This window comes from Erpetoichthys calabaricus, chromosome 18 (assembly GCF_900747795.2).
Source record: "Erpetoichthys calabaricus chromosome 18, fErpCal1.3, whole genome shotgun sequence".
In the NCBI taxonomy this organism is placed as follows: Eukaryota; Metazoa; Chordata; class Cladistia; order Polypteriformes; family Polypteridae; genus Erpetoichthys; species Erpetoichthys calabaricus.
The window spans coordinates 11,819,925-11,831,586 of NC_041411.2; the positions used below are offsets into that span (position 1 = coordinate 11,819,925).

An 11,662-nucleotide genomic window follows, 5' to 3' on the forward strand; every position below is an offset into this window, starting at 1 on the left:
CTGGGTAAAACTGCAGGGGATTTCCTATCCCAGGCTGGTCAGAGATGGAGAAAAACAGGGCCACAATGCAACACTTCAGATCAAAGAAAACCACCAAAGCAGTACCCTTTAATGTCAAAGAAAAGAGAAACCACAGGAAAGCTCAACCATTGTTGAGGAATGTTTTTTCTTTTGGAACAGGCTTGTAAACAATTATATATTCATACCTGATATAACCAATTTACAAATATTTAATGTTAAAACACAGAGGAGACACCCTTTCCAAAGTAGTGCAACAAATGACCTATTAAAACTTGTGCAGTTGCCTTACCTGTGGTTACTAAAGTGGCTCAAATATTCTTAATACATTTCGTAATAAATACTGCAGTTTAACTTACAATTTTTAAAAATACAATAAACTTGTAAAATGCAGGTTATTTTTGTAATGTCTTTAAAACTAATATAGCTCTCTTTTAAAGGAATTCGGGAGGTAACCCTTTCTCCCCAAAAAGAATATTGCAGCATGGCTTATGTTTTCAAAGCTGCATCTGACATAACCACAAGACGTCCGGAACAAAGTCATCTGGACAGAGAAGCCCCAGGTCAAGTGCTTAGTTTTATTATTCACCACAACACGTCTTTGGTCTCGCAAACCTCTAGTTCCTCCACTTTGAACTGCACTTCTCAGTTTACTTTTAGCCAATCCCATCTTGTGAAACCTGCCCTCCGTGTCCTGCCTCTCGATCTGGACTGCTGCGTAATATGGTTATGTTTCATATTTCTGGAATTTTAGCCACCTCCTTTTATTACTTATTACTAAAAACCCCATGAGACCTTTGAGATTTATCCTCTGCTTTAAATCCTGACCTGGTTTTAAAATACGACAACCTCATTAACTACACTGTAAGCCATATCAATAGCCCATGGCTTTGGCAGTCTGCAGCATCGGTGTTTCCCACCTTTGTCTTTCTTCTAGTAGGTGGTGGCAGCGGGCCAGCACTCACTTGATTACATTCTGTCATCGGGTTGTTTGTTCGAAACTCACTCCAGATTTGCTGTGTTCACATGCTATGGGAATTCTTAGAGTTCCCACTTGTGATGCCTCACCTTCCCTCATCAGTTTCTATTCAGACAATTTGTTGCTCACTCAGTTTGCAACTGAACACATCCAGCACGTGCTGCATACTTGTCAAACTCAGACCCTAGAAGACAACAGTGGCTTTAAGATTTCTTTCCAGCCACTTTCTTAATTAGTTCTCAGTTACACCTGCTAATGGAACATATATACTTTATTACCTTAAATTGAATCAACTTGCTTTTTTAATATTCAAAATTTTTTGTGTTAACAATCAGTAAAACGAGAATTTGAACTAAAGTGAGGTAAGACAACACCATCTGTCCTGATCCTGTTTGCATCTACTACATGTGCCCATCATACTGTTATACTAAAATGTCTCAAGGAAAAATATGAGGGTCTGAGACATAATGATCTGCTCTGGCCCATACAAAAAATGTTTGTAGTGTTCACACTGAAAGGAAAATCAGCAGTTTTGGAAATGTTTTGTGTGCTGGAATGAGACCACTGAATAATATCTTTAACAGCAAGAATTGGCTTTTGAACAGGAAACTGGTTGGGGAAAAAAACTAATGGTGGTCCCCCCAGGAGCTGAGTTTGAGGGTTATCTGCTGAGTTAGCTGGTAATCCTCTGGCTCACTTTGCAATGCATCATTTATGGTTTCTAGAGAAAAGAAAGTTTTGGAGGAAGAAAGTCAATTACATTAAGGCAAAAGGAATCTGATTCATTAGCAACAGTAACCGATTACTAATTAATTATGAGTGTAGTTGGAACAAAAATTTGTAGGCATCATGGCTCTTCAGAATCTGAGTTTGACCTGTGAGTTTGGCAATGTTTGAAACTGCCTCAAATACAAAGAGACGGGAGGAAATGTGCCCAGACTTCAATGTATAGCATAATGTGATGTGATAATCCAGAGATGTGTGTTGTTTCCTGTATTATACACTGTACGTTTGTCCTGTTTCTGAAAAAGTCGCATCTGTTTTTTTTTTTTTTTCTTTAAATCTATAGATTCTTGCGTCTGATTTGTCAAAAGTGGGTACTTAAAATGAAGAATTCATGTTATACATATATAGAATTTTGAGTGTAAATGGCTTCTTTCCTGAATACACTTCTGCAAAAACAAGTTATGAATTTATTACATGTGATATGGTTGTGTATTTACTTTCTGTTGCGATTCAGATTTTATCAGTGTTTGAAAATGTACATCTTACTTCTAGATGCATGCTGAATCTTGTGTCTGTATATTTTTTCTTGGACCACTGAAAAATATGGAACCAAGAGCAAGTCCAACCTGGAAGGTGTGTCAATATATCACAAGGCACAGTCATGCACACTCGGTCATAAAAAGCAACCCATTGACTTGTTTTGAACCAAGTCTTGTAAAACTTGATGTTTTTGTATGGAATGTTATTTGATTTTAATTAAATCAATAAAATCAAAAAAAAAAAAAAGCAACCCATTCAAATACACGGACTGTGACCGAACTATCAGAAGGTCATCTACAAAACTAAATGGAGACGATATACGTAGATTTTTTTTTTTTTATTGGCCACAACACCCTTACTCAACTACTTTCTGCTTGTCACACAGAAAAAAAAATAACAACTTGAAAAAAGGACAATTGTAAGATTCCTCACAGTAAGAATGCGTGCAAGAAAGCATTTTGGGTTTTCACAGGAAGAAATGCGCCATCTGAAAGTTGTTTTTGGAACTGGAAGGACTGGAAAAATGAGCGTGTAAAATATGACTGCAGTTATTTGAATGCTTAATTACAGTTAAGTATAATTCACTTTAGGTTATAGTAGTAACAGTATTGTCACATATACGGTACGGTGCAGTTTGCATAATTGTGCAGTCCAGGGCAAGCAGGTTAAAATCATGGGTGGACTGATGGATATTGTGCAGTGACAGTATGTTAAGTATCTGTTGTATATAGTTTATATTATTACTGTATCAGTAGCATGGTAATATCCATTTTATTCTTTGTACAGTATATTTTATTAAAGTAGTATCATTTTTGTTAATACACTTAAGTGAAAAGTCAAGCAAAATGACACCTTTTATTGGCTAACTAAAATATTACAATATGCAAGCTGTCAAGGCAACTCAGGCCCCTTCTTCAGGCGAGATGTCATACACTTGGAAATTCATTTAGTGAATAAAATCTGCAACACTAAAGTCCATTTAAACCAGTTATTTTAATTGAAGCAGTGGCCCACAACAGAGGCGCTAGGGTCTTTGACAGAGACTGCCTCACCCTTGAAATTCCTTTGCATTTAAATCCTGAGGTATCGTTTATCAATACTACCCACTGATCCTATGCCAGCACCCTTCTGCTTATGAAACAGAGCTCTGTGGGAGAGAAGCTGCCTGGCCGGCAGTAAGTACATAAACTCTCTTGTGTTGGTTGATTGCCTACATGAAAGCTCAGGTTCTGCCAAGTTAAAACTACTGACTTGAGCAGGGAGACAGGGCAGTTAGCTGAAACACACACTTTAAAATATCGAAAAAGACACAGGATAGTTAAAGGACAAATGTTTATACTGGAATGCAGGTTTTTCATTTTTGTTGCTACATCCATATTTTGTACTACAAGTGAAAGCCGTTGTATCAAGCAGCAAGATACAATATTTTGATAAAATCTAAAATGGACGAAGAAAATGAAACCATAAGCTGTATTTGTGTAACAAAAAGTTTGCTATGATGATGATAATAATAATAATATGGCTATTGATCCCACACAGATAATTACACATTTTACACTATGCAGCTTAGAAATTATGACAACTTTTTATTTAATCTTCAAGAACAGTGGCGACCACCCTCCCTGTAAACTCCACTTACATTTATTTGCTAGCAGATGCTTTTATCCTAAGGGACTTATAAAAGACCTTTCAAAATGTTGTAGGACAAGGTTACAAAACACCTTTAAATGCTAATAAACATCTTTCTGTAGTTTGTATCTTGTATATATTGCCATGGTTTCAAGTTATATTAATTTAATTTTTGTATAAATACCCCTGATCTGTCAGATGTACTGAAAGCAAACAACTTTCTTATTCCACATTGGTATAGTTAGGTGTTTATAGCACTCAGACACTTCATTTCTTTGTGTTTGTTTCTGAATTTAGATAAATTACCGTTTCCTGTATCTAAAAGACAAACTAAATTGCTTATGTGCTGCTGGATGTCACGTTGTGTATAAAGAAAAACTACTGCAAAGAACATTCAGCATGACAAGGACCTATCGTGCCTGTAATACTATTTTTAAGGCCTAATATTAAAGTGCAAGGCGAACATAAAGCAACAAACATAAGCATCTGGTGTGCCAGGCTGATGCGGTCGGATCATCTTTCTTAAATAGCAGGGAGGTCTGAGGTTCTGGTGATTCTTGCAACAATGCAGTTTTGCAATGTTATATGTATCATCAATGAAATTTAAAATAAGGTCTTCTGTTGTTTGTTAGAAGATAATCGACCACTCAAACTTAGGGGTTTCTGCATGGCTGACGATAACACAATTTCATTATAATGTGAGTCTTATAATTTTGGGAGTTATACAGTAATTATTTTTGTATTTTGTCAAGCTACGTGACCTCAAAGTCAAACCTACTTGCAAAAATGTTTTGTTTTTTTTTACTAAACGTATTAATTTCAAATCAGTAGTGTATTTTAAACACTAAGGAATTATTACACTCTAGATTTCATATGTGTTATATGGCCAGCACAAAAACACCTGTAATTTAAATAAGTCTGTGCCATTTAAAAAATAAAATCTTAATCCTAAATTATCTATGCTAAGGCTTCAGATATGCTTAAAGACTGAATTAGACTTAGTTGATAAAATTGTGATCTTCGTAAAGGTGTGTATTAGTGACTGTACTTTAGTTATCAAGCACCCACATGCCGGCCATGCATGACTGGTGCAGTTTGAAAAGCAACTTAAATATTCCATACCTTAGAAATGATACCCCTATAATGTCTCTGTATTTTCTCCTAGCTCAGTCTGCTGTGTCCTTACACTGGAGGTCTGTCTTTTTGCTGCATGTGCGTTCATGAAGCACTGCCAGAGCAGAACCTTTGAGTGGGTTACTTAGAGAGAGGGAAGGAGGGAGGGAGACAAGAGATGAAGAAATGGAACCCCATTTTTATATCTGAGAATTATTTCCAACAAGTTGCTTTCCAGAATCTCTTGATTTTGGTCCACATAATAATTAGAAAAAGTAACTATTTGCTCTGTTCATGTGCAACCTTTGATGAAGTATTAATAAATTTGATACACTTTGTAGGTTGTCTGCTTCTACCACAGGCCTGAGCTCAGCTATCACTGAATCATCCCATAGTATATTTTCATTTTTGTGTAATCTTAAACAGGTGCTGGTACTATTACATTTAACATCCTAAATATTTAGACTTGCTCGTTTCTTCACTAAAGACCTATTTTTAGATTCTCAAGAGAAAAAAAAACATTTTAATAGATGAAAAATGAATATATTTAAATGAAGTCAAGTGCATATGGCATTAGCCTTAACCTCTGTTCCCAAAATGCAGCAGTAGCTGCACATTCCAGTGTGTAGTGGACCGTGTATTTTAATTACATGACTAATATGGCTTGTTCCTCCTCCTATTCTGCATGTATTTAACTTTCTGCAAAAATTCAAAAAATGTTATGCACCTATAGTATCTCTCATTCATTAAATTGTTTCCTGTCTGCTTAGAAATATTCAAACAGGCACTTGGTGATAAACATACAAAGAAGTGAACAGAAATGTATGGGCTCTGAATCTTAAGCAGGGAAAATGCTGCTGCGACTATAGTGAGAATCTCGAAGAAGTTCATACAGCAGTACAACTCACACTATTAGTGAATCTAGTGAGTACATACAAACACGTGAAGCAAGTCAGACAGCCACATGAAATCTGCTGCAGCAAGACCTGACCTCTAATTAAGAACTTGTTTAGAATAAATCCCTGCAGCTATGCGTCTTTCCAAGAAAGACCTGTTTAAAACAAATCCTGTTTAGAGATTTTTACATGTGGCTTTTGTGTTAGTGGCTAATTGCATGTCATTAAACAGTACTGTTTTATTTTAATTACATGTATTTCTGTTTCTTAATGATCTCACTAGATACTACTGGCAGAATATTTAGGAAAGTGTTTTCTTTTGACATTTACTTCAATATTAATGTGTTACAATGAATGAGACTTAGTGAGATGTGGACATTGCCCCTTTGTCTTCTAGATATGGAGGGGATGAGGGACCTGTAATGTTTACAGTGTTTTACTGGAACACCTTGTGTGCATGTTCATATAGATGGATATTAAAATATCGTTAACCATGTCTTCAAAACATCTCTGTGTGTAAAAAGAACTGTGTTGTGAATTACAGAAGCTTGACTACACAAGCTTTATTTAAAAGAATAATGTTACACTTGGAATCTGTTAGGACTAATGTGAAATATTAAAAAGAGTTTTTCAGGCTTCCTAACTGAAATTTAATTAGATACCTTTTTAGCTTTCTTTCAACAAACCAGCAACTGTCTTCCCCATCATCTAAAATTGTTGTTTGTATGTCCAAAACTCCAAAGCGACCATTAGACCCAAACAGGACTGAAACGAAGAATCACTTTGTGTGTAGGGAAAAGGCCAGCAGGCTGCTTTGAACAAATGACCTGATTTAGAGGTCTGATTACAAGATAAGTATTGTGTTTCATCTTAAGTAATGCCTTGTCTTTAAACATCTCTTAAAATGTTCTTGGAAAAAAGTATGTTCATATAAATAAAATGATAAACAGTTTGGATGTATACTTGTAAAAGCTAGCAAAACAAAGCATATTTAAAGAAAACATGAAATTAAGTTATACAAGATTTGGTAATCTTGCAAAAACTATTTTTTCTTTTGCCAAGGATGTCACTTTACTCTTTCAAAACAGCCATTGGATGATTAGTCAGAGATCTTCATTTTGAATGCATGGCAGCTCTTATTATACCGCCATTGAACAATTCAGTAATCTGAAAATCATCTTCCCATTTTGTTTAATGTAAAACCTGACAACTGTACTATGTGGTGAAGCTGAATTCTAGTTACGTTTTTTTCATTTGCATATTTTTTATGCTCTTGTAAATATCACATTGTGAGTTTAATATTTTCTAGTTACCAGTGTGAACAAATACTAAATGTATATCATCATCTGAACATTCAAATTGGCTTCAATACATTTTAAAAGTAATCTGATGTACCTCATATACTGCACATGAAAACGCGAGAGTGTTAGTCTATGGTTTCCTCTCATCCCCGTCTAATACCCACTATACTTTTACTAAGGTCAAAGTGTTGCTCTGCTGCCATACTGACACAGAACAAGCATTTGAATTTGCTGGAATTATAACTTTGCCAAAATGCATATACGTTTGTCTGGCAATGCAAAACGAAATAAAAATCACAGCGAAAACCTGCTTAACCAGTAGGAGCAATGCAGGTGATTTCCAATAACTAATTATGTGATGAGGTGCACCAAACTAGGTAACTTCTTGTGGGAACAATTTAAAGCTAAACATTATGGTTGAAAACTGCCTGTCTCTTGATATCAGTGAGAGTGTGGTGTATAGCATGAGGATAATAAAAAGTGGTCTTTGTAGTACAAATGGAAAGGAAAGATTTTAAAGCTTATATTGTACTTGCACATTAAAAATTAACTACTACTACAGTTTATTACGTGTTAATGTATTAGTCTGTTGGGAATGGCCATTGGTGTATATTTTAATGACAGTGAACCAAACCTCTTTACTTTGCAAGATTATATTCATAAAAACATTTTTGATTTAACACTTGGCAAGTGCTTTTCTCTTTATTTATCATGAAAATAATTTCCCATCAATATTAACAATGTTGTTTTCATTTGAATACTCCCTCCAAACATCACCTTGATAGATCAAAAAAGGTGTGTCCGTACACCGTGACAGTCATTAGTACTGAAGCCAAATTAAATTTTCCATTGTGTCTGGGAGTTTGAATAAGAAGATGGTGTTCTGAAAAGGCAGAGCATCTTGAACTCTTGAAGTATTTAGAAACTAATTGTTTGTAGCATCAACCATTTTTGTGTAGTGCTTACTTAAGGGTAATCTACTGCAAATAGACAAGTCTTACAAACCAAATATTATAATGTATTTGTTTACATTTGTTTATTTCTATTTTGTATTCTACAATGTGCCTTTCTATCCCAGAAAACAGACTTAGCATTTAAACCAAGCTTATAGTTAAACAGGACCACATCAGTAGCAAATAAAAAAAAAACAGCAATATGTTGGTATCTTACCAGTTTACCCTCTCGTAAATCTCTCCTACAGCCATAGCCATGCTGGTCCAGTGGTGTGCTGGTGCCACTCCCCGCTCGGGTGTCCACAATCCCAGGGCACAGGGAGTAAAAAGGTGGGCTAGGACTGGGAGGTAGTCCAGAGTCAGGACTATCCAGCAAGCCTTCCCTGTTCTTTCCTTTTAGACTTTCATCCATTGTCTGCAAGTGTAGGTGGCCCACCATTTCGGGAGGGACTTGCTCTGACCTTTGAGCAGGTCTGTGAAGAGAATGGTGTTCAAAATCCAGGCTTATGGTAGAGCTGCCAATTCAGTGAAGAGTAGGAGAAAAGTAGCAGAGGAAAAATAAAACGGAAAAACGTTTTAAGCTTACTTAGGTATTCAGCAAAAACCACATTTCATTAAGCAAGACACAATTCTATTTTATGTATCTTTTTTTGTTTAAAATACTGCAGCGCAGTAACTTTTTGTGCTAGAATCTGCAGTGAGGGGTCATCATGCAATTTTTTTTTTTTCCTGTACTTGATTTCATAAATTAGAAAAATAATTGCCTTGTAAGAAAAGAACATACCGAAAGGTAAAGGGGAACTAGTTTAACATTAAACAGACCTGCCAAATAAGAAGCTTGAAATGATCGACAGCAGTACAGACGGTAAATGATTAACGACTAATGCAGGGCATTAAAGTACATGAAAGTGAAGCTGTCAGTCAGCAGACTTTAGCATTCTCCTGTGTTTGCTTTTCACTTTTTTCTGTGCATGTCACTTATTGTCCGGTGGTGAATGGACAGATCAGTTTATAGGGCCCTCAAATACTATTATTATAATAATAAAAAATAAAACAAGTGTATGGTTTTCATATTAAAGTAGAAGGTTATACATTTGTAAATCATTTTAGATGAATATGTGCGTGTGCACGAAGAAATATGCAGAAATTATAGATCGACAGGTTTGTACGTCATTTGCCTCGGCGAATGACCCTTTTGATGGCGCCTTGCAGAACAGCAAGAAAACGTACTTAGTTTCAGAACGAATTCCATATTTACAATGAAGTTACCACTGTATTTTTTCATGGTATCGATATGGATTTATTTAAAGCACTCAAATTCCACCAACGTGGAAATATCAGAGCCGCACATATTTCTGTAAGCCATTGACATTGTCCTGAAATTCGCCCCCCAAACCCCGCACTTACTTATAAAATCACCACATACCACATTATTCATGGATTTATTAAAAAAAAAAGATAGAAAACGGAAAACTCACTTTTTGTGCTAAGAAGGTCCCGAGTCGAAGTCAGGAGAAACATGCAGTGTCCCCGACAGTCACAATCCTAGATATTCCGTGTGCGTCGATCACGGTGCGGTGCTCCCGCGGATCTGAACAGCTGGCGCCCGGGGAGCTCCCTCTTAATTCAGAGGGCCAACTCAACTCTCTCTCTCTCTCTCTCTACCTGGAGCAAATCCAGCCCCGTTGATCATCTGGAAACATTCCAGATACGGCCAGCAGGGAGAGCTCTTCCACTCTTCTTATCAATCTCTGGCATTGCCAGGCATAAAGCGAACAAGGGCTTCCGTTATATCAGCTGATCCGCAAGACGTCAAAAGCCGCGACGCTACGGGACAGACGAGACGCTCGTCGTCCTGTTCCCTAAACTATTATTATTACCGGATTGTTCCCTAAACTATTATTATTACCGGAGAGCACACGGAGACTTGGGGGACAATAAAGAAAAATAGAACAATACCTGTTAAGCAGTCCCACAGTACTTTTCGGAATCGTTGATTTACCAACCGCTTCTCAGAATGTGATTTAAGAAGTTAAGAAATTTTATGTGTGCCAACATTTAAGCAGACTCTCGCTTTGGGAGACATTGTGTTTTTGTTATTTTTTTTTTAATGATGGTTGCATCGTATACCCGCTTTTTTCAGTAATTCCAGAATTCTTCGTGCACTATAAAGGCTCTGGTATCAGCGCATGTATAAAGATCTCACAGTCCTCCCGTCTAGGTTTTAAATGTGTGAATTTTAGTTTAATTAAAAGCCAAACAGTACACGTAAAAATAAAGCGAATAGGTAATAATACAGATTAAAATACAATTGTTACTTGTTAAGAATGTTTCTGCTTAAGGCTCAAAACCAACTTACATTTCTTCAAGTTTACATTCACGATCAAAACACTAATATCTCTATACCTTTCCAATTGCAGACTAATTCTGGACAATGCTACATCAGAAATACAGCGGAAAAATAGAGTGTTCCATTGGCGTTTTAGGGGTAAAAAGAATCTTCCATTATCTAAATTGCTGTGTCGAACTATCTACGATATATTAAAACACTACGTTCTGTGAGTGTGCGCGGCCCCTTGTTGCAGGGTGCCTTACATTATTTTTGTCGTGACCCAGTCCTGCACTTTAGTGTCTTCGAGATCCATTATTTGTTGAATGCCCAGACAATCGTCAGTATGGTTGTCTCCCTTGGATAATGATGGACGATCGTCAAATCGGAGGGGCTGGTCTCTATCTAGGGTGTGTGGACGCGGAATAAAGTCGACTGCTTAAACAACGCGCAGCGGGCCAGTTCGTAAACCAACTGCGACCCATAAACCCTGGCTTAGAACAATACGATTAGTCAGTGTGGCTTTGGTGACTCGATCGAAAGTGGCACGCGGAGAGAGTCGCCTTCACAGACTGGAGGTATTAAAACGGGCAGGAGGCGAGAAAGGCGACGCGAAAATAACGACAGAGTCTGAGGAGCAGGCTTTACGAGAACGCGAAGGCGTTAGACAGAGGGACAAGAGACTCAGAGGATAGGAAGAAAGGGCACGCACGACAGAGCAAATATTTTGAGATGATTCTATCACCTGCCCTCGACAGCAAGCGTGGCAAGTTCTGTTTATAATTAAGACTTTAAAATTTAATCTTAATTGACCAGGATTGGCTCATACTTAGAGTACCACGGCGTTCTCAAAATGTTTTAACTTAACTGATAAGTAGCAGAGGTGACAGATCACAATAACCCCCAGCACACACCCACACAATACTGAACCCAAATAAATTCAGCAGAAGTTAGTAATACACTAATAAATAAAAATGAAACCGCCCAAACATGGATAAAGTGAGCCACCAAGAAAGTTGAAGCCTGACCATTAAGATTTTTATACCATTAAATAAAAAAAAAAAAGACTGTCAGTGACACATCCATCAGTTTCCTAGTCCAGTTTTACACTTGCTGGGTGAGATGCTGGAGCCTGTCCTGGTGCTCCTGGACTGTCCTGCTGTCCGTTACAGCCACAC

At 37.0% G+C, this 11,662-nt stretch overlaps 1 protein-coding gene across 1 annotated transcript in view; it reads right to left on the reverse strand.

Annotated features, from left to right (window-relative positions):
- The window catches only part of rflna (refilin A), a 32,297-nt gene extending 22,497 nt beyond the window's left edge, over positions 1 to 9,800 (reverse strand). The window contains exons 1-2 of the mRNA XM_028825226.2: positions 9,634 to 9,800; positions 8,373 to 8,670 (exon numbers count right to left, since the gene is read on the reverse strand). Coding sequence (XP_028681059.1) covers positions 8,373 to 8,594 — 222 coding nt within the window. The 5' untranslated portion in view covers positions 8,595 to 8,670; positions 9,634 to 9,800. The remainder of the gene's footprint in view (positions 1 to 8,372; positions 8,671 to 9,633) is intronic.
- Positions 9,801 to 11,662: the final 1,862 nt, after the last annotated feature.